The sequence below is a fragment of the Cavia porcellus genome, unplaced genomic scaffold (assembly GCF_034190915.1).
Source record: "Cavia porcellus strain 051 isolate PalLab524CR breed Dunkin Hartley unplaced genomic scaffold, mCavPor4.1 scaffold_23, whole genome shotgun sequence".
Classification (NCBI taxonomy): domain Eukaryota; kingdom Metazoa; phylum Chordata; class Mammalia; order Rodentia; family Caviidae; genus Cavia; species Cavia porcellus.
Genome location: NW_026947506.1, coordinates 53,836,367 through 53,859,396, shown reverse-complemented (window position 1 = coordinate 53,859,396; position 23,030 = coordinate 53,836,367). Strand labels below are relative to the sequence as shown.

General features: G+C 52.8%; 1 protein-coding gene across 1 annotated transcript in view; it reads left to right on the top strand.

Annotated features, from left to right (window-relative positions):
- Adcy1 (adenylate cyclase 1) overlaps window positions 1-23,030 on the top strand; it is a 92,220-nt gene that overhangs the window by 60,506 nt on the left and 8,684 nt on the right. The window contains exons 8-19 of the mRNA XM_005001916.4: window positions 444-599; window positions 6,412-6,606; window positions 6,684-6,781; window positions 7,877-7,961; window positions 9,172-9,261; window positions 9,559-9,812; window positions 10,051-10,177; window positions 18,341-18,457; window positions 19,689-19,835; window positions 20,382-20,480; window positions 21,473-21,587; window positions 22,701-22,825. Of these exons, the coding sequence (XP_005001973.3) occupies window positions 444-599; window positions 6,412-6,606; window positions 6,684-6,781; window positions 7,877-7,961; window positions 9,172-9,261; window positions 9,559-9,812; window positions 10,051-10,177; window positions 18,341-18,457; window positions 19,689-19,835; window positions 20,382-20,480; window positions 21,473-21,587; window positions 22,701-22,825 (1,608 nt within the window). The remainder of the gene's footprint in view (window positions 1-443; window positions 600-6,411; window positions 6,607-6,683; window positions 6,782-7,876; window positions 7,962-9,171; window positions 9,262-9,558; window positions 9,813-10,050; window positions 10,178-18,340; window positions 18,458-19,688; window positions 19,836-20,381; window positions 20,481-21,472; window positions 21,588-22,700; window positions 22,826-23,030) is intronic.

The window sequence follows — 23,030 nt, the reverse complement described above, 5'->3', positions numbered from 1 at the left end:
GGTTGGGCCAAGCGGTTCAGGGGACACAACATTCCTGGAGAGGAGGGGGTCAGAGCTGCCAGGACACAGAGCTTTGGGCTTATGGAAGAACCAGGGGCAACCAGCAGGAGCAGAAATGGAGCACTAATCCCAGAGCCGCCGGCATGTTAGCCATCTTTCCTGAGCCTCTCTCCTTTTCTGTAGAATAGGAAATGCTGGGACCTAACGGGTGACAGAAGTGGTGAGGTGACCCTTTTTCCTAGTGTTCTACTGTTGTGGGTCCCAAACTGTCCCTCCACACTGACCTCAGTGCTGCACTTGGCTATGGTTTTGTCCTCTGCCCAGAGGGTACACAGCAGACCTGGACCAAGCAGGTCCCAGGGCCCCAGGCACTGTCAGCGTCACCCTAGGTCCCCAGTGGCATCTCACTGATGCCGTTTCTTTTGCTCCCGGTGTTTGGACAGATTTTCCCGGGCCTAATCCTCTCGGACATCAAGCCAGCCAAGAGGATGCGATTCAAGACCGTGTGCTACCTGCTGGTGCAGCTCATGCATTGCCGGAAGATGTTCAAGGCTGAGATCCCCTTCTCCAACGTCATGACTTGTGAGGACGATGACAAGGTACGGGCAGCAGATGCCGTCCCTTCCCTTCCAAGACAGCCCCGCCCAGCTGAGTCCATCAGCCCTCATCCTGATTTGGCTGCCACCGTCCCACACAGATCCTCCTGTGCCTTTGTAGTTTTCTACTCTGTAATCTGAGTTTATCCAGTTTCAAGCCAGCATTCCTCACACGCTTGCTGCGTCACCTGGTCCTTCAGGACTGGTGGCTCGCTGTTTGGGCCTGAGGCTGGTTACCTCTGAGGCTGGTCCTCCCTGCCCTTAGCGGCAGCTGCTCTGTCCCATCCGTGACCTCTGGTCTCTTGAGTCACATGGGCTCTTCTCCTGGGTCCTCTCCCCCGTGATGGATCCTGAGCTTCGGTATCTGACCATGGAAAGGACACAGTTGGCATATGGGTGCTCGCCCAGTGTGAGGAGTCTTTCCACCACACCAGCATGCCAGGCTTTTGATGTCTGGGTTGGCATAGTGAGCAGGGTCTGTAGAGGCTGCCACACTGCAGCGCTGCTGCAGTCTCGGGGTGGCTTAAGCCCAGACATGCATCCCACATGGAGCTGGCGGCTGCGGTTTGAGGTCACAGTGAGGTGGGGGTGGCCTTGCGGGCCCTTCCTGGGCTGGCAGCTGCTGACTTCTCGCTGTGTCTACCCACGACCAGTAAAAGGCTCCAGGGTCTCTTCCTCTGCTCACAGGGGCACAAGTCCCATCCTGGCTGATCTAAACCCAGTTGCCCCCCCAAGCCCTGCCCTCCTGTTCGCTGCACGTGGTAGGGTGGAATTTCCACACGAGGATTTTGAGGGTTGCAAGCACTTGGAGCATGGATTGGCTATGATCTCTCTTCTGAGCATTGTGGTCCTGTGCTGTGGCTCCCAGGGTGGCTGCCGAGATGCTCAGAGCTGTGTCAGTTCCCAGCCCTTGACTGCAATGCTGAGTCCTTTCCCTTGGAAGCTGGTGGAACCCTGCGCCCTGTGTTCAGAACCTGCACGGTGATTTGCTCTGATTTAGATCTTTTTTTTTAATGCTTAGGGACAGGGTTCCTGCGACCTAGAGGATCCACCTCTGGAAATGTTCAAGGATGACTTTTTTGATTATTTCTTTTCTTCCACTTTCCCAGAAACTCTTACTATTTGGTTCTTGGCCCTCCTGAGCTGGTCTGATTCTCCTCCTCTTTCTCTCCACGCCTTTCATTTCTGGGAAATTTCTTCAGTTCTGTCTTCCAGCACTTTTCATTGAGCTTTTCATTTCTTTAAGCAGATTTTTAAAAACTTTCATAAGTTCTTTTTTGTGTTCTGTATATTCTTTTTATGAAACCCTTCCACAGTAGGGATAGATATATTTTTCTTTTGTTTCACTTTTTTTTTTTTAAAAAATATTTTCTTGTCTCAGAAGTGCCTCTGCTTCCCCGAGGACCTCCCCCGAGTTTGTCCACCTTGATTTCATTCCCACCTTCCACAGAGGCCCACATCCTCCCTGATTGGTTGTTGATTGAAACTGGGAATTACAGAGCTGCCTGGAGAGAGCACTCCTCTTTGGGCTTTATCATGGGCACTGATTTTCTACCTTTCTCTTAGGTTGGTCATTGTCACCTACAATCCTAGTTCACTGGGAGGGCACCGGGGCCCCTCAGTTCCGGCACCAGGCCTCATGTCCGGGACCCTGGGCTAGAGACACCCCTGCCCTGCAGCAGGACCATGTGCTGGAGCTGGGGGTTAACTCAGGCTCTGTCACCAGCTCGGGGTGGGGGTAATGGAGGGGCTGGGAACCATAGCAGCTGCAGCCACCAGCACCTGGCACTGAGCACACCCGGCCCCTTCATCCGCAGCCCTGACCCGGCTCCCGGGGCCACATAATTACGGCCCAGGTTCCACTTTTTGAGGTTGGTTGCTGCTTTTCTTTGTCCGCCTGCATTTTCCCCACCTTGGTGGGGTTTATGCCTTTCTACTTTTGTGTTTTTGAGACAGGGTCTCACTATGTAGTTCAGGATGGTTTTGAGCTCACTCACAGCAATTCTCCTGCCTCAGCCTCCCTACCAGGTGCTGGAGTAACAGGTGTGCCTGATATGTGCCTGATATGTGCCTTTTAAATAAACTTGCTGCAGTTCAGGAAGTGGCATGATCCCGCTGTCCCTGCTTGTGGTGGCTTCTTGCCACTGGATTTGAGTGTGTGGATCTCATCTTTGCTAGAAGCTCGCCTGAGGATTCCAGGAGAGCTCTGGCCCTGTGTGTCCCATCAGGGAGGAGTGGCTTTTATCCCCGCCAGACAGCTGGGGCTGCGCTAACCAAGATGTCTGCATGCTGCTTGTTAGATATCTTGGGTCCTAATCAGGTCAGGAACCCCAGGGGCATCCTGCTGTGTTCAGATGGGGCCCTGTGTGCTTCCTGTTCATGCCTGCTGAGGTGGAGCCGCTTGGGCCTGGGATTCCTGCTGTGTCTCTACGCTCTGGTGCTCTGGGACCCCGGTGACCTGGGGCAGGCTGGGGTCTCCCAGGACTGCTACTGTCCCCAGGCCTTCAGTGGCTGTAGCCTTGCTGCCCTGTCTGGACCCGCACCTGCTTGAGTGGCCTCTGATAATTTCGTTACCTTCTTGTGAGTTCAGTTGTGCATTTTTAAATGTCTGTGCATGTGCACACCCAGGTGTGAATGTGTACATGTGTGCACATTTAAATTTTTCATTTGGTTCGTGACCACAGGATTTTGAGGTTATTTTGTTTGCCATTTTACCAGGTAGAATCTGTTTCTCTGCCACCCACATCCACATTCGAAGAGGGTAAAGCAACCCAGGTGCACAGTTTTGCAGTGCGTCCAAAACTTAGCTATCCAGTCTCATGTCCTGATGGCCTCCTCTCCAGGGATTCAGGCTGTGCTGGGTTTGGCCTCTCCTGATGCATGGTCAGCTGTCCTGTCTGCCCTTTGTCCTCCTTTGATAGAAGTATCTCCCAGGGAATTATGGAGCCACCCAAACATACACAGAGAAGGAAATGAAGAATGTTTGTCTGTAACCCTCGCACCCTGCAAAATACCTGCTGTTAAATTCCTCCTGGTTCTCTAAGTTTGTGTGACTGTACATTTGTGCAAATGTGCCTGTGTGTGTGTACGTGTGTGTGTGGTGTGTGTGTGTGTGTGTTTGTGGTACTGGGGTTTAAACTTGGGGCCTTCACACCAAGCTGCCTCCCCAGCCCTTTGCAAAATTTTAGATTTAAAACAGGGTCTCCCTAGATTGCGTCGTTGTCTGTCACCTTCTCTGCACCCCAGTGCCAGGCTCAAACTTGGCAATTCCTGTCTCAGCCTCCTAGAATGCTGGGATCACAGGCATGCATCATCACCGTGCCTAGTTGAAGTTTTTAACAAAGCAACTCCGCTGACCAACAGACGAGCAGTGCGGTTGCGGTTTCTCCTTTGCTGGCCAGTGTACCATAAAGGTTTCCCTGTATGGCCAAGCATTCCTGGAGAAGGTGATTCTTCAGTCACCAAGCAGATTTGTGGCCTGAGAGAAAAGCGTGTGTGGGAGCAGCCTCCATAGGTGCTCGGGCCATTTCCACGAAGCAAGATGTACACGGTTTCTGTCTGGGCCGTGACGCTGAGTCCCGGTAAGCTGAGTGGGATCGCTGAGGCTGTGACTTCCCAACATGCGACCATACATTGTTCCCTCCATCTGCCCGCTCCATGGCCTCGGTGGTCTCTCTCCCTCTATCCTGAGGGTTGTGTCTGTCCCTCTCACCCTATTTCACTACCTGACCTTATTGATTAGAAATCAATCAATAAAAGCAATGTGTACCCAGGATGTAAAACTTAGGTCTTTCCAACCCCTTGCCGTTGTGACTTGGCTTCTGGAAGTCAGGCTGTGTGTGCACCAGGAGGGGTGTATGGGCTGGGCACTGAGCAATTCGTGGACACAATCATTCCACTCAGGCTGGGCCTCACCCTGCTGGATGCATATGCAGATCCAGTCCTGATCCCTTCTCCGGGGTTGGACGGCCACCAGGAGCGGTCCAGACCCAACAGAGCCTCTAGCTTATCTTAGGCAGTGACTTCATTTCTACGTGGTGATATCAATGTCCTCAGCTTTGTTCCTACAAACCTCTTGGCAGGCGCAGCCCAGCATTTCTTGGTGATGAACAGCGGGTTGATGGGGCGAAAACTCTTGCCAAGCCAAGCACCCCAAGCTGTGCCCCCCATCCCTGTCCCTGGTGTGTGGGGCCCTGCACGCGTCACCTGTGTGTCCCACGCTGGCCCATTTCTCCTGTTTCTGGTATGCTCGCATCTCGCCAGCGCTGGGCTTTTTGTTTAAATATGGCTCGGGTTGTTTTTGGAAGCATAATTTCCATCTTAGCTGTCTGAATGCATCAAAGATAAAACGTTTGCACACCAAAAAACCAAGCGCCACGATGTCCGAGGCAGGCCTCTTGGATTTGTGGATCTGCAGTGGGCCCCCCGTACTCTCTTTCCCATCCAGTGCTGGACTTAGTGACTACCAAGCTGGGCATTTGCATTCATTCCGCCTCCAGCAGGTGAAGTGGACAGGGTCTCCCGCTGACCGTGACTCTGGACCGCAAGTGAGACCCAGCTAGTTCTTTGGAGGGTTTGCTTTTTCCTTTTTCTTTTTGATGATAAAAAATGAAGGCTGGGTTTTCAGAAATGCTGGTGGGTGTGGGTTAGGGTGATCCGCCTGGTGGTTTTGCCCTCTGAGGATTCATTTGTAAGTGATGGGCCTGGACCCCAGGGGTTCCTCAGGCCTTATAGTGGGGGTGCTGTCTTGTGCCTGCTAGGCGGGGAGAGAAGCCCAGATTGCACACTCATCTTTCCGGATGTCATGGTGCGACAGAAGCCTCCAGTGACGCACAGTGAGGACCCCCTAGCCACCCACTGGTGACATGGGTCCAGACTGTCGGGCTTTCCCTGCACTGTCTCAGTGGAGACCTGGCTGCACCTCTTCAGGGCCTTGGGGCAGGGGATGGGGTGTGGAAGTCCAGGCTCCCAGGTGGCCTTAGTTCAGTGGCTTGGGCTGGGTGCAGATTTTTCTGGAAGTTTTCTGTTTTTCTAGGCTGCCCATGCTTGGTCCTCTGGCCGGAGTGAACAGGCCCTCCTGGGGCTCTGCCAATCTCGCTGTGCCCAGTGGTGTTCCCAGGCTTGGGCTCCTCTGAGTCCTGGCCTGGGGTATGTGATAGAACTGAAGGGGAGCCCAGGTGTCCTGCTGCAGTTTCTCACTGGGTCCCCAAGTCCCTAGAGGCCCTCTTCCTCCCCTCTCCCAACATCCTGTGTTGACTTGAGATCTCCCCGTGAGGGGAATTCCGAGGGCAGCATCTGTCCATCTCCTGGCCATGTGGAATTTTGAGGAGCTCCAGGGGCCTGAAGTCATGGCCGATGGCCTCACCTGAAACTTCTTTAGCTTTCGGGGTACCAGTGCCTTCTGTGCCCCTCCAGCGCCATGGGGGTCTCGGAGGAGGATTCCTACTCTGTCCCTCTGGCCTTACCCACGGGGAGATGGACAGCTCAGTCCGTTGCTACAGTCCCACCCTCCCTGCCCTGTTCCGTAGTGGACCCCATCTTCTGAGTTGCTTGGGTTCTGCTGTGATCCAGGCTCCACCCCCACTTCACATGGTTGGCCCCCCAGTTCTTGCATGGTGCCATCCTAGGGAGTCGCACGTATGTCCTGTGACCCTTTCCTTGTGGTCTCAGGCCAGGGCTGTGGAGACTGCATTTCAGATCCGGATGGCAGTGGCCGGTGGGCAGCAAGGGTCCTGGCCACAGGGCCACTGCGGGGCTCTGCCTTCAGGGAGCAGATGGTTTGACTGCATTGCTTTCTCCCCTCTGACGGCCGCAGCGGCGGGCACTGAGGACAGCCTCGGAGAAGCTCCGGAACCGCTCGTCTTTCTGCGCCAACGTGGTCTATACCACGCCGGGCACGCGGGTCAACAGGTACATCAGCCGGCTGCTGGAGGCGCGGCAGCCTGAGCTGGAGATGGCGGACCTGGACTTCTTCACGCTCAAGTACAAGCAGGCGGAGCGCGAGCGCAAGGTGAGCCTGGCCGGGCCGAGGTGGGGCTTGTGCCCGGGGCCGGCCTGGGATTGATGGGTCTCTCCTGCCCTCCGCAGTACCACCAGCTGCAGGATGAATACTTCACCAGCGCCGTAGTCCTCGCCCTCATCCTGGCTGCCTTATTTGGCCTTATCTACCTTCTGGTAATCCCACAGTAAGTGCCATCTGGGTCTGCAGGGTTGGTGACTGGGCCTTGTTTTTCTGTTGGGAATTGAACCCAGGACCTACATCCCATCTCTTTCTAAAATTTTTTAGTTTGGAACAGGGTCTCCCCACATGGCCCCAGCGCTTGAGATCCTCCTGCCTCAGCCTTCCCAGGTGCTAAGACGACAGGCTTGTACGGCCTCTCCCAGTTTAAGTGCCCTTTTCATGTTCAGGATTCACTTCCTAGTACCCTCCCATTGCTTCTGGTGCTTGGGAAAGGCATTGTCACTGTGAATTTAATTCCTTGTATTTTGGGATCTGCATCCATGAGACCTGTGCTATTGACTTACGAAGACCTTGGAGGGGGCCACAGACAGTGCTCTGAATGTCCTCATTGGTTGCTGGGCTCACATCATTTTCAGGAACATTAAAATGAGAAAAAGTGGGGCCAGGTGTATAGCTCAGTGGTACAGTGCCTGCCTGGCAAGTGCAAGGTCTTGAGTTCAATTCCTGGTACCCACAAAATAAAAGTAAAAAATTAAATCAAAAAGAAAAGAAAAAAGGAAAAGAACCCTTAAAAAAAATGAGAAAAAATGGCCCCTGAAAAGCCAGGCAGATACAGTGTTTTTAATAATATTTAATCATCCCACGGGCCAGTGTGAGTTTAGGTTTTGTCATGGGGCGGGGAGGATTCTGGGAAGTCCCTACTGGTTCATTTTCTCACAGACACCCTTAATGAGACCCATGGCGGGAGCAGTGTCTCCTTCGAGTTTCCAGAAAGGCTCTGTCACCACAGCCACTGCCCCAGGCCCTGTGTGGGTTGCAGACTTGTTCTGGAAACATCTTTCCCAGGCAGCCTGGTGGGGTCAGCTGATTCCATCAGAGAAAAAAGCCCCAGGCAGCAGTGGGACTCTCTGACCTCTTCTCTGAGGTCAGATGCCTCCTTGGAAGAGAACTGGATGTGACCTGGCTCCCAGGGACCCTGGGGCAGGCACCCAGGGCTCAGGATGCTGGGACGTGGCAGGGGAAGAGCCTCTTCTCAGGGACCTGCCGGGCCCCTTCACTGGCCTTGCCCAGCAGTGACCCCCGCATCCTCTGTCCCCAGGAGCGTGGCTGTCCTGCTCCTGCTAGTGTTCTGCATCTGCTTCCTGGTTGCCTGTGTGCTGTACCTGCATGTCACCCGGGTCCAGGTATGCCATGTCTACTCTCTGCCAGGCACTGGTCCAGGCACCCAGGCAGCATCTGCCGCCTGCTCACATGATACAGTGGGTGCTTGCAGAATCTGGGCCCAGCGGTAGGGCGTGGGAGGCGGGGTGGCATTGTGCCGAGGATGTTCCTCTGCTCCATGGACCCCATGCTTTGTCACATCCTAGGGTCCATCCCAAGCGTCCCACTTCCCACTTGTCAGGGGTCACTTCCTGCCGACATGGTGTTATTTTGTGCATCGTTGTTGGAAACAGCAACTTCTTGAAATGCTGAAACCTAGTTTTGTTCCTTTGCTTTATCATTCATTGTCTTAGATACCACCTTGGCTTTCTTCCTAAATTAGGAAGATACTATTTATTTAGTTAGGGCAGTACTGGGGGTGGAACCCAGGGTCTTGGCACTGAGTTAGCCCCTTTTTTATTTTTTATTTTGAAGCAGGGTCTTGTTAAGTCATCATCTGCTCGAGCTGGGCTTGTACTTTGAATCCTCCTGCCTCAGCCTCCCAGAGAGCTGGGATTTCAGACGTGCACCACCACGGCTGCCTCTAACATGCCACTGACTCAAAGCCCATTTGCATCCCTGACTTCTGTAGGTTGAGTGATATTCTCTCTTCAGACAGCTTGCTTTTATCCTGCACTGGGCTGGCAGCTCCTGCTGCTCTGAGGGGCTGTGTGCATGTATTTCAGTCTTTGGTTGTATTTGTAGGAGTGCAAGTATTCAAAGGACTTCTTCCTCTTCTCCTTGAAACCATTCCTTGAGTGTTTCAAGCTGTATTTACAACAGAGCAGATTTAAAAATAAAAGCCCTGGGAACTGGAGAATGATATAAAACCTGTGTGAAGAATGTGACAAAACTTAATTAAAGGACAGGAAAGAAAACACGAAATGAGTAGAAATCCTCACTGCTGAGACGGTGGATTCAGTGGAATAAAAATGTCAGGTTCATGCTCCTCGGTGGATAGTGGCGGTAGCCGCAGAGGGACTGCTGCTCTTTTTCATTCAAGGACCTCAGTGGGTTTTTTTTTTTTTTTTTTTTTTTTTAACCGTGCAGAGTTCCTCACCTGGGACACACAGGAAACTGAAGGGGACGGGCGGAGGGGCGCCCCGGTGGTTTGCTTTTGTCATCTCTTTGCCATGTGTGTGGCTCTGCTTTGTGATCAGAGAATCTGACACCAAGCCGTTGCCTTCTGCCCAGTGTTTTCCAGGGTGCCTGACGATTCGGATCCGCACTGTCTTGTGCGTCTTCATAGTGGTCTTAATCTATTCTGTGGCCCAAGGATGTGTGGTGAGCCCTGCGGAGCGGGGGCAGGGGTGGCGGGCAGGATGGGGCTGGGGTGGGCGCAGGGGTAGCAGCGGGCGCTCAGGTGTGGGGAGGGAGTGGGATCTGCTGCCAGCTGGCCCAGCTGTGTTCTCATTGCTTCTGCAACCAGCTGGAGCCATGCAGGCTGTGGGCAGCAGGATCCTTGGGGCTTGACCAGGCCTGGTGGGGTAGTTACAGTGAGATTGGGAGGCTGGGACTCTGTTCTGTGCGGGGTCACCAGCCCGCCTGGCTTTTCCTGATTCTGTGCCCCTTATTCCCCAGGTGGGCTGCCTGCCCTGGTCTTGGAGCTCAAGGTCCAACAGCTCCCTGGTGGTCCTGGCATCTGGTGGCCGGCGCACCGTGCTGCCTGCCCTGCCCTGCGAGTCTGCCCACCACGCCCTGCTCTGCTGCCTGGTGGGCACCCTCCCGCTAGCCATATTCCTGCGGGTGTCCTCCTTGCCAAAGATGATCCTGCTGTCCGGGCTCACCACGTCCTACATCCTCGTCTTGGAGCTCGGCGGCTACACCAAGGCCGGGTGAGTGGGGCCCCTGAGGTTCGGATCCAGATAGCATCACCAGTGAATCCTGTGTATGGCTCCGTAGCGGAGCTGCTGCTGTGCAGAGGGACGGGGACTGTGCCCGTGCAAGGGCTTTGCCCTCCTCAGCCACATCTGAGCTTTCAGACTTGCAACCTTGGGCCTGTGGCTGCTGTCTGCCCACCTCCAGTGTGCGATGTCCCCACACCAACGAGGTCTTCTTCCTTTGTTTCCCCAGGGGTGGAGCCATCTCTGGGCGCAGCTATGAGCCCATCATGGCCATCCTGCTCTTCTCCTGCACACTGGCCCTGCATGCCAGGCAGGTGGACGTCAGGCTGCGGCTGGACTACCTCTGGGCAGCACAGGCAAGAAGGGGGCGCTATGCCTCTGGGATGGGATTGGGGGCGGGGAGCTGGCGGGTGGCAGGTGGCTGTGATGCTCCTGCCATGTGGCCCTCAGAGGTCCCTGTCCAGCAGCTTGCTAGACTCTGCAGCTCAGGGCCAGACAGAGCCGTGCTGGGGCTGGGCAGCAGGACTGTACTCAGGGGAGGAGGAGGAAGATGCTGTGTGATAGGTGTATGGGCAGCTGGTGTCAGTGTGGCTTCTTTGTGTGGCAGCGAGCTGCCAGGCCCAGGCAAGGTGTGGCTGTGATGTTCAGAAGGGCCAAAATCCCTGAGGGCTGGAGTGTGGCCTCAGGGCCTGTCAGGGTCCCTGGGAAGTAAGGAAATCCAGGTCTTGCTCTAACCCCTACAGATGGATGGGCCGTGTGCAGGCAGGACTGGGAATCTGTATTTTCAGCAGTTCCCTGGGGATTCTGGCGGGAGGGCCACAGGGACCCTTGGGAGACACTGGGACAAGCAATGCTGCCTCTATCCTGACCCTCTGGGTCTGGGCAGGACTCATGCTTTCTTCTGACCAGTAGGTGGCGCTCTGCTTGGCTATGGGACAGGTGCCAGCTGCTGGTGTTTACCTGAGCCTTGGGGAACAGCCACATGCAAAGAGCATAGGGCCACCTGGTGCCCATGCCCTGCAGGGCTGTGAGACGTAGGGCCCCGGAGGACCCTTTTGACAGAGCTGTCTCACAGATAGCCCCACCCACCTTTCCCCACCCGAAGGCTGAGGAACCTTAGCTTTAGCAATATAATCTGCTTTTCTTTTTGTTTCTTTTTGTTTTGTTTTGTTTTTTTTTTTGTCTTTTTCCTTTTCATCAGTATCAGGGATTGAACTCACGACTGCCTGCTTGCAAGGCAGGCGCTTATGCCGCTGAGCTAAATCCCCAGCCCCAGTCTTTGCAAGACAGTATTTCTTTGCAAGACAGTATTTCTCTAAGTTCCTAAGTTACCCAGGCTGGGCTTGACCTGGTGATCCTCCTGCCTCAGCCTCCCAGAGTACTGGGTTGACAGGAATGGCTCGGAGACAGTCTTCTTGAAGCTGTGGCATTCCCTGGTGGCGGCAGGCGGTGGAGTTATAGGTGGGAAGATGGGGCCACAGGAAGCCATGCCAGGATCCGGGGGCTGCCCATGTGACTCTAAGCAGGCTGTGATGCCCTAGTGTGAGCAGAGTCTGAGGCCGGTGGAGCGGGAGGATCCACAGCCTGGAGCCTCCAATCTGCTGCCAGGACTGTGACCCGGAATGGGCACAGCCAGAGGGTGGTAGACGGGAGCATGGACAGACGCAGCAGAGGACCATGGTGGACACGAGCTGAGAGTGCCAGGCGTGTCCTGGCTGCTGAACTGAGCGTGGGGCTGTGGCATTTTGTTCTCATTGCTGAGGCCGAATGGCAGCAGGAGCAGCAAGGGCTAGACCTGGGGGACACAGGTGTCCTCGTGCCCAGTCCCAGCCACTTCTTGAGGGCCAGTGATTGGCCGCCTCTCCTCCCTCCGGTAGTGAAATGGGGCCAGAACCTCACCCAGGTTGCCTGGAACCACTGCAATTCCCTTCTTGGCGTCCTGGCTGCATGCGCGGAGTGAGAGAGGAAGGCACGCTGAGTCTCTTTCGGCTCAGCCACCGTGAGTGTCCCTTTGTTGCGGGTTATGAATTCTGTTGGGTGGCAGCTCCGAGAGGAAGCAGGTGCCAGGGAGCCCGTGGTCTTCACTGTCAGGTCTGCCGAGCTCCTCCATCATGTTACGGGGAATAGCTGGCTGCAGGTGCCGCCACGATATACACGGGTTCCTGGAAAGGAGCCTTGGCCAGCTGCAGTGGCCGGAGCCATGCCAGGTAACTGGTGGCCGCTCTGGGGCTTTCGAGTAGGCTGTGCCACCAGCCGCAGCCTCTGCCCCACTCTGCAGGCTGTGGGGTGTGATCCGGCCAGGTGGCACCTGACATCGGCCACCCCTGCCATCCGCTGGCCCCTCTGGTGTAAGATCCTTTGGGTGTGAGTTCCCCTGGAGACAGGATGCCTGAGGGGGGATCGCAGGATGGGGGTCAGGACCATTTGGCCCTGAGCTCTAAGCAAGTGGTTGAGGTCCTGGCTGTGGCCTCCACTTGTGGGGTGTGGTCGGGGGGGGTGGTATTTTTTCTCCTATGAGTTGGCCTGGCCTTTTCTTGGTTTTTGTTGTTGAGCTGTCATACTTGGTATTAAATATTTAAATGTTACTGAAGCCAAGCTTTGACCTTGCCTTGTGATGTTCTAGGTGATCACACACACTGTCACCCACACCAAACTCAGGGTGTGGATGCCACCCGCTGGCAGCTGGGGGTCGGAAGGAAGGGCAGCTAACGGAAGCACACTGACACACTGACATATAACAAGCAATGTCACCTCACTTTCCTGTAACTCAGGCAAAGACAGAACTTTCTAGACTGTGTGTTCACCTCTTGGACATTTAGGCAGGTTACGCAGACATCAGGGTGCCCTGTAGCGTTGCTCAACTTTCAGGCCAAATGCTGGGTGAGTTAATTATTTTTGGAGGCCAGTTTGGCCACACCAACTTGCATAAATAGATGACATGCCTGGTGATGACGCCCTCCACCTCTTCATCTTAACCATTGGGGTGTGTTTGTCCTGGGATTGTTATTTTCTTTTGATCTTGGTAGATAATCACCATGGTGATTATAATGTCAGCGTTTATACTCATGAGTATCCAGCAGTTAACTCTTTGTTTGCCTGCAAGTTCCTGATGTGAGGTTAATTCTCATTGTGTGTAGCATCACTGAGAAGGGAGGTTGCCCCCAGACAGAGTCCCAGCACAGACACAGACAAAGCCTTTTCTAGGACTCTTGACCTTCAAGGCATTAACCCTGAGGACAAACTGGCTCTCACTCTAGCGATAACTTCATCTGGTGTGGGAATCACAGTAATGCTAGTCCTGTAAAATGAATGTGGAATCTTTCATCCTTAGCAGTTTTGTGGCGGACTCGGTAGAGTGGGGTAGCATCTCCTCTCCAGCTGTTAGGTAACATGAAGTCCTTTGGACCTGGAGGTCTTGTTTTTTGGTTGGTTGGTCAGGAAACTTTACACTAAAATTAAAAATTTCTCTAAAGATATAAGGCTATTCAGGTTTTCTATTCCTTTGTGGACGTAGTTATGAAGTTTTAAATCCTTCCTTGAAAGTGGCCTATTTTCTTGACATAAAATTGATTACAATATTCCCGCTGGTCCCTTTAATATAGATAGAAATCGATCGGGTTTGTCTAGTTTCTTTGGGTTACTTCGGACTTGATTTATGTTATTTCCTAGGTGATCTGAGGAAGTTGTGTCTTCCTTTCTAAAAGGGAAGCTACGTGTTATGAATTTGCTTTTAAGTTTTGTGTTAATGGAGTTCCACAAATATTAGTTTGAGATGCCATTTCATTTTCCTTTGGTTAAAAGCACTTTCTGATTTTCCTTTTGATTTCTTTGAACCAAAAGTTAAGAAGTATGTTCTTTAGTTGAGGATTTTCCCAGAGACCTCTCAGGTGTTGAATTCTAACTGAATTATGTTGTGGCCCAAGAATGTACACAGCACGATTTGAATCCTTTTCATGTTCTTGAGGCTTGTGTGTCCATACGCTGTGAGCCCTTGGCCAGACTGTATCCTGTCACCGCTGGGTGGTGTGTTTAAGAAATGGCGGTTAAGTCAACAGGTTGATGATGCCCATCTTGATTTTCTGTGTGGTTTCTCCCTGCATTTCTGAGAGGGTGTTGGGATTTCCAGCTGTAATTGCAGGTGGAACTCCTTGCATTTTGCTCAGTTTTTGCTTTGTGTAATTTGATAATCTGTCATTAATACAAGTGATACAGCTTTCTGGTTTCATCAACATTTCCTCTTTAACTGATCTGTGTCTTTTTATTTAAAGTGGATTTCTTCTAAACAGCATATCACTGCATCTTGCTATTTTAATTCAGTGTATCAGCCTCTCCCTTTTAGCTCTTCAGGCTATCTGCAAGGTGATTATTGATGTGATTGGATTTTAGGCTACTGTCCTGCTGTTTCTTATCAACCCATTGTACTTTGATTCCTTATTGATCTTTTTCTGACTGTGTTGGGTTAATTATTTGTTGTATTCTGTTTATTCTGTTTGTTATTTTTACTTTGCTTATTAGCTGTATCTCTTTACTGTGGTATAGGTGTGTAACATGGTCAGCGTCCAGTGACTGCCCCGACCTCACACTTAGTGTAAGGACCTTCCAGCAGAATATGTCTACAATGGATTGAACATCAGTGTACCCAAGTCCATATGTGGAAAGCCTGTTTATTATGTATATGTAGTTTCTTTCATGCTTTGTTTGTATGCTTGGATTTTGTTGAGCTTCATAGACCTGTGGGTTTATAATTCCATAAACATGGGACAATCTTGGCATTATTATTCCTTCCAATATTATTCTTCCACCTCTCCCTTTCTGTTTCCCTTCTCCAGGAATTCTCAGCACACATCATGAGCCCCTTGAAGTTGCGCTATACTTACTAATGCTCTGTTCATTTCTTTTGTTCTTTTTTCCTCCGCATTTCATTGTGGACAGCTTTTACAGCTGTCAGGTTTTCTACCACGGTGTCTAATCACTGTTACTTCCATTTTTCATCTCAGAAGTTACAGTTTTCCAGAAGTTCGAGGTGAGTCTTTTTCATACCTTCTTTGTAGTAAACATGGTTTCTTTTCTTGAGTGTGTGGAACATGTTCCTGGAAACTGTTTCATCATCTTTGCCTAGCTATCAATAACATCTAAGTCAATATTGATTTTGAAAAACATTACTTTTTATGAGTATCATAATTTTGTGACTTTTAAAACATTACTTATATTTTTTTGACTTGTACGTGTTTGTAGTGCGTGGTGTTTACATTCCTGGGTGGCATCTGTCCATGACGTAACACATCTTAATTCCTTCTCATCCCCTGTTTCCTTCTTCCCCCATCTCTCCATCCCCTTCCCCTTTGAGAAAGATTCCTCCCTGCTTCCTGTTATCTATCTTTCTCTTTGCTCCTTATTTATACTTTGGCTGTCTCCTAAAAGACAAGCCATGTGGTATTTAAGCTCATGCATCTGATTTATTTCACATGATGGGGTGCCTCAGCGTGCAAATGATCAGGGTTACTCTTCTTCATGGCAGAGTATTACTCCACGGTGCGTAAATACATGTTTATTCACTCGCCTGCCGATGGACATAGGTTGCTTCCAAGATTCAGTTGTTATGAATTGTGCTGATTTATTTCTCTTTTTTTCTGTGAGCCTTCAGAGAGCAGGGCAAAGCACTGGATCTGTTCTAGGAGATCCTCTTGTGTTCCAACGCTCCTTAACATCAGGGGTAGGAGTTTCTCTGAACACATGCACCCCCACTGGCCTCCCTGGTCTGGGCCATTGTCATCTTAAGCTGCATCTACCGAGGGACAGGGAGCCCGGCAGAGGGCTGTGTCATTTCTGATCTGGGTGACCAAGTGCTGTCTTGAAAAGCAGTTATGGAGAGAAAGTGTCAGGAGGCCATCGACCCAAAGTTGGAACCCTGTTCCTCTACCCCTGGGGTTGGGAATGCATGACTTAGCCCTCCATATGCTTGGGAAATTCCTTTCCCTCCCTCAACTCTCTGCAAAAGTGGTGGCTGTCAGAGCTGGGGAGCCCCAAAGAACGACACTAGATGATCCACGGGTGCCCCAGGGTTGAAGAACCAACTGGCAGGGCCCACCCAACTCCCAGCCGGGGCCACGGAGCCAGGCTGTGCCCTTGTTGGGATCCGGTGCTGACACTCCGGGCTGGGCTGGGGTTGCCTGTCCTGTTCTTTAGGCTGAGGGTGCTTTGTCAGGGAGACAGCGAGAGCCACAGTGGGTGCCAGCGTCCCAGGGAGTTGTCCCACGGGGCTGTTTGCTGTCGTTTTGTTTTGTTCTTTTTGTGAAATGACCAGCACACGGGGCTGTGACCTCTCTGGAATGTCACCTCGGGGTGGATCAGTGCGCCTGGGTTGATAATTTGTAAAATGTAAGCATGAGCGAGATCGGAAAGCTTTTGCAAGAGTCTGCCGCTGAGAGAACAAACATTTGAAAACACAAGTTGTGATCTGTTATGCGTCTGTTGACGGGAGAGCTTGTGTCTCTCTTGGCTTTGCTCTCCTTAAAAATGCTGGGACTTCCCTTGCTGGCTGTAAATAGAGGATTTCAGTAGAGTTTGATCTTATTTTTTAAAAATAAGATAACAAGACAACTCAGGGTCTCCTGCTTCATTCCTGAGAATAACCGGTGGGGGGCGCTTGGGTGTTTATCAGTCAAACTGCTACAAAAATCTCTGCATCTGTGACTCTGAATGAATGAAGAGCCTACACAACAGCTCAGAAAAGACGGTGACACTGACAGTCCCTGGATCCCAACTGACAAATCAAATCTTTTCAGCCACAGTTTGATCAACCAAGATTTTGTTTTCACTCGCAACTTCTTCGGTTTACGCTGTTTTCACTAAAATAGTATTAACATCAACATGGCATTTTGCATAAGGGTAAAATTTTTGTGCCACCAATAAATAGACGAGAGCTGTTCTGTTTTTCATTCTTATTTATTTTTGGTGTTGGTTTGAGACAGGGTCTTGCTATGTTATTCAGGCTGGTCTTGAACTCACTAGGTAGATCAGGCTGGCCTCAAACTCATAGTGATCCTTTTGTCTTGGCCTCCCAGGAGTGAGAACTGTTATTTTTAAAATAGAGACATATTATTGCCTTCCTCTTTATCTCCACCCCCGCCATTTAACATCTTTCTTTGATGTCTGTCGGAGGTAATGTGTTAATGTATAACTGGTGGTGTGTGTCACACGGAAGGACACACGTAGGGACTGTTGGATCGATCGGAAGGCCTCGGGGTGGAAAGGTGGCTGGAGGGTGGAGACCAGAGCTTGTTGAGCTCTGAGTGAGACCAAAACCAGGCCCCCACTGTCCTGGGAGCCTTGCTGCTCTCCCCGAGCAGTGCTGTCCTCTGTGCCTGTCTCTTGCTCTTCTTCCCAGCACAAACTGTGGCCCCTGAGTCCCTCGTGGGGTTGAGTGGCCGAGTCCTGCCCGATGGGGCAGCCAGTGACCAGCTCTGTCGGACCTGGAGGTTAGGAACTGAGGTGTCTCCTTTTGGTCCCTGTGTGCCGTGATCCTCGCTGTGCTGTATTCAGGGGTCCTGTCAATGCGCTGGCCTGGTTTTCCCAGAACTCATAGTCTGGTTCACCCAGCCTACACCCTTTTAATTGCAGTGTCCTCATCCCAGGCTGAAACTGGCCAGCCCAGTCCTACAACCCTCACCAAGAGCAGACATCACTTTTTAGACCTTAAAAAACCACATGGTTTTGACTCAGTCTGTACAACACTATGGTAGCAGCACAGAGAGAAGCAGCCACTGTTCACGGGCCTGGCTCCCTGAAGGAGCAAAGGCCCTTGGCCTTTGGGGCCTCCCCTGAGCCCCCAGGAGGACATTGCTGCATGTTGTCCCCTGCACACGGGAATCTGGTGCCTGTAAAAGGGACTACAGGTAGCCGTTTCCCCGCTGCGTCCTCTCGTGAGTTCTGTGGAAGGCGCTAGCCTAGGGGTTCGGTGCCGGCCACTGCAGACATGGCCTTGTCTCTGAGGAATGAGGGCCTCTCCCGGCCTTTGGTGCTGGGGAGCGGGTCAGTGCCTGTCACTCCACCAGCTGCTGGGCCCGGGATGCTCCTGCTGTCCCCCACCGGGCCATCGGACCTTTGCCTCTGGCTCCCACGTTCTGGACCCCACCTGGGACCCCAGACCACCTGGTCTCCATGCTGGAGTGATGTGTGCTCTCATGGGGGCCCAGTGAGGCTCCAGCTGACACTCCAGGGCCCTAGGAGGTGCCCGCTGCCTGGTGCTATGCATGCTGACCAAGGCAGGCCTGGGGCCTGCAGGGTGGGCTGGGGCAGCAGGGCAGGGCAGACCCTGGAAGTGAGGGGGGCAGGCTGTTGTCCATGCTCTGGGGTGGAGTGACCACATTGGCAGACGTCCATGAAGCCTCTGTATTCTGGGGAGCAGGGAACCCCCTGACAGCACTCTCAGGGTGTGGCGTGCAGTGGGGGTGATCAGACTGATGCTACGGGGCTGGCAAGGGCTGTGTAGATGACTTGGACTCACGACCCACCCCCAGGCAGAAGAGGAGCGGGATGACATGGAGAGGGTGAAGCTGGACAACAAGAGGATCCTCTTCAACCTCTTGCCGGCCCACGTGGCACAGCACTTCCTCATGTCCAACCCCCGGAACATGGTGAGCACTTGGACCTGTGCCGCCGGCCCTTCTGGGGTCTGCCGGATGCCAGAATGTGGGGTGCTGGGGTCCAGCTCAGAGCACCCTCTCTCTGCTCCACCTGCAACTGGAGCCCCTGTGGCCTGAGCAGGCTTAGAGAGAGCTCCTGCCTGCCCGACCTGAGCTGTCAGGTTGGCTCTGATTCCCTGTTCTTTGTGATGGTGAAGGAGATGTGCAAGGCTCGCAGGCGGAGGGGAAAAGCATTCTCAAGGCCGGAACCGTGTATGTGGTCTTCCCCTGGTAGCCTATGATGACCACCCAGCTCCTGCCTTGAAAAGCAGAGCACGCAGGTGGTGGGGTCATGCGCTTCTTCACATCTGCTTGACGCAGTTGGGGAGTATTCCCCAGTTCTCGGTGTCTGGAATGTGTGGGTGACCGGTGCTCCTGGTGGAAATCCAGGTGAAGGCAGTGTCAGGCTGCAGCCAGGGGTGTGGGACACAGCAGATGGTCATGATGACCGAGGTCAAACCAGAGAGATTGGGGTGCCTCGAAAGTCCTGTGAGCAGGAAAGAAACCTTAGGGTTCAGCTTTGACCTGGGGTATGGGGTGTAATGAAAATATACCGGGAATCTTTACATTTTAAAAAAATATTGTTAGGGTAAAAGACACATTGCCCTAGATCTCCCTCAAAATCCCCGCTTCGAACTCCCATCATTCCTGAGGATCTCTGCTGGTGCTGTCCTGGCTGCTGTGATATCCTGAATCCATTCAAAATGTTTCCCTGACTTGGGAAAGGATCCAGGAGTCGCAGGGTGCCAGGGCTGGTGACTGAGGTGGATGGGACAGAACGTCGTGTTTTTAGGAGCTGCCTTTCTGTTGGGTGGTGCTGGGCAGCAGTGGTCCCCGTATTTCTAATCTCACCATGTAGAGACACTCGGGATAGAGAACTCCAGAACTGCTTCGGAAAGCAGCAGGGACCAGGGGATGAGGTGTCCAAAGTGAGGAGAAGCGATTTGAGCGGATTCAGGGCAATGTGTCTTTAAAATACCTGCATAAGCACCTTGTTTTTATCGTCCTCTCGGCTGCTGGTGCTCAGTCTCACGCAGCCTTCAGAGCGGGTGGCTTCCCTGAGGTCCCTCTCCTGTGCCCCCCACTCCCAGAAGGACAGAGCTGCGTGTCCTAGAGACCCTGGGCCTCCCCATGTGTGGGCTGGGCTGGATCTCGGAGCCCGCTGACCGCCGTGTCCTTGCAGGATCTGTATTACCAGTCCTACTCCCAGGTGGGAGTCATGTTCGCATCCATCCCCAACTTCAACGACTTCTACATCGAGCTGGATGGCAACAACATGGGGGTGGAGTGTCTGCGGCTGCTCAACGAGATCATCGCAGACTTTGATGAGGTAAGGCCCCTGCACTGTCCACTGGGCTATGCCTTCGTCTGGTCAGATCCTGCGGATGTCCACCACATCCTCTGTCATGTCCTCTTCTCATACAGGACAGGGGCTGAGCAGGGCCCTAGAAATGCATGCACTGTGTCTCCTTTGGGGTCTAGATCCACCACGACAGCTAAACAAGAGGGGCTTGGTGCTAGGCTGGGGACTGGGTCCTACCCTGGGGCTTCACATCTATGGTGGCCAGGACAGCGTGGCTCCCTCTCCACAGGGACAGATGGTGCTGCCTCGGCTGGGCACTGTCTGTCCCTCTGTCCCTATTACTGGAGACCCCATCTCCCTCGTGGCTGTGAGCACAGCAGCAAGTCCTGGGCAGTCCGTGCTTTGGGTTACTTTCACACTCAGCCCCACATCTTGTCTGGTACCAGGACAAAGAGGCCAGAGTGCTGTCCAGCCCGCATTGGTCAGCTCTATTGTTGTTCCTGGTGGCTGAGGGCTGCAGGGATGTCTCTGGAATGTTGCGTGGTATGTAACGGTTTCCTGTTTTATACAAAGCTCATGGACAAGGACTTTTACAAGGACTTAGAGAAGATCAAGACCATCGGGAGCACCTACATGGCTGCAGTGGGACTGGCACCCACCTCGGGGACCAGGGTGAGTAGCATCTGGGGCCACATGCTGGGCCCATGTCCATCCCTGCCCAGGTGGCCCCCAGCCCTGCTGTCTCCCCTTCCAGCTCCCCCACATTGAGTTGTCTCTTTTCCCAGAGCAGAATTGTGAAAATGAAAGTGAGAGATCTGAGTAGATTAAGGGTGATTAATGAAACCAATCATTAATAATCTTCCAAATCAGAAAACAGCAGGCCCAGGTGCGTTCCCTGCGGGATTCTACCAAAGGTTGGAGGAAGAAGCGATACCGGTTATCTGTACTCTCTTTCTGGAGGTTAGAAACCAAATGAGTGTTTCCTAACATCCTGGGAGGTCACCCAGTACTTAAAACCAGACAAAGATGTAAGAAAAGAAAATCGCAGATCGGTCTTTTTCTCAAGAACAGGCGTGCGTAACTCCTCTGCACACTGAGTTCAGTAACGAATAAGAACTGTAACTCATGACCGAGTGGGAAGTTTCCAGACACGCAGAGCAGGCTCTGCTGTCCAAAATGAGTGGAAGGGATTTGTCTGATCACCAGAAGAAGAAAAGCCACAGGACCCTTTCAACTGATGCAGAAAAATCATTTACACCCTACTCACATAATAAAACATAGGACTAATAAAAGTTCCTTTAAAAAAATTAGAAACCTTCTAGTTGTTACTGTCTCACAAAATAAGGGCCTTGTCGCATGAACACAGGGTCTCAGGCTCTGACGATATCCCCGTCCTTGTCCTGCAATGGGAGGTGACAGTGTCATCCGAGTAGGAATCTAGATTCTTCTCTCACACTCCCAGGGGCTGCCACACCCCTACCTGGGCACAGTCTCGGCCTTCTTCCTGTACAAAGGGATAGTAAATGTGCACCTAGCCAGGTACCAGGAGACCCTGGGGCTGATGTGAGAATCAAATCCCAGTCCCAAGGCCAGCACAAGTGGGTGCCTGCTCTCTTCCTGCCCTGCTACGCCCCAAAGTAACACTCCTATCTGCTCGTGCCTAGGCTAAGAAATCCATCTCTTCCCACCTTTGCACGCTGGCCGACTTTGCTATTGAGATGTTTGACGTCCTGGACGAAATCAACTACCAGTCCTACAACGACTTTGTCCTCCGAGTTGGTAAGTGGCTCTGGGGCTGTCCCGTCACAGGCAGAAAATGCCTCTTACCCCATGCAGGGACAGCATTGTCTCAAAAAGCAGCTGGTGGAAGAGGGCACAGTTCAGAGCGGGCTTTAGGACCAAAGATTAGGTCCAAGCTCCTGAGACACAGTGTACCTGTCTCTGAGATGTAGACAGTTCATCGGGGAAAGTCCTGCTAGGCAAGAGTCCAGTGGAACTGGGTATTTGTGGGCCCAGCCACACCTCCAGCACCCTTTCTTCTAGAACGAGATTCTGCTGAGCCAGAGGCCTGTGCTCATCTTGTGACTCAGATACCTCCAGGTCTTCACGACAGACCTTGTTCTCTTCCCCCACATGCAGGCCCTGTCCAAGATGTCCTGATATGACTGGTGGCCTAGGGACATTCTGCTCCATGCTGTTTCTCCAAGGCTAGGCAAGCTAGGGGGTGCACAAGGGTCCCTGGGCTTTTGCAGATGCCTGCTGGCTTCCCATGCTTCTTGCTGGGCTGCCACAGGATTCCAGGGGAGGTTACCTGGCCCAGCACAAAACAGTCCACACGCATGGAAAGGGAACATAGTTGTGAGCGTTTGCTCAGCCTTGGAAGCCAGGCCGGTGTGACAGAAATCTCCTAAGGGTGATGCAGACTTGTGTACCTGGGCCCAGTGACATGGCCCGGTGACCGAGCTGTGGGAGAAGGAGGCCTTGTTCCCTCTCCCTGGATCACCTGAACATTGAGCTCTCTTTGGGCCATGCACTTCGAAGCAGAAGCAGGGCTGCACCCTAAGAAAGCCCAGGAACTGCTATAAGGACTTCTGGGGATACACTCAGGGACACACTGTTGTGACAGAGCCACAGCGTCCTGTGGCCGCAGAGGAGCCGGACTCTGGCCACACACGAGCTGGCACTCAGGGCCTGGGTGGATCCTCGGAATTAGGAGTCGCTCTGCCAGCCTGCATGTGGCAGTGTTCAGGGAACTGTGGGGGACAGGAGGTGGGGACAGAGCCCTGCCCCAGGCGATGCGGTGACCTGGAGAACGAGCTCTGAGGGAGCATTGCTTGCTTCCCACCACCTATGCCCCCCAGCTGACTGCAGACCCTGATGTTACTTTTCTAGGCATCAATGTCGGCCCGGTGGTAGCTGGGGTAATCGGTGCGCGCAGACCCCAGTACGACATCTGGGGAAACACAGTCAACGTGGCCAGTCGTATGGACAGCACCGGGGTTCAGGGCAGAATCCAGGTCAGTTCACCCAGGAACCCCAAGACCCATCTCCCATTCTGCAGGTGTGGAAATGGGGTCCTGGAGGCCGGTGTTATCCCCAGGTCTGCAGCCAGTGGGCCGCATTGAGCGTGTGCTGTGTGTCGGGGTGACAGCCTCCAGACGGTACCATTTGTGCCCCTGCTGTTGGATTTTGCTGTTTGATTTGAGTGTGCTGCAGCCCTGG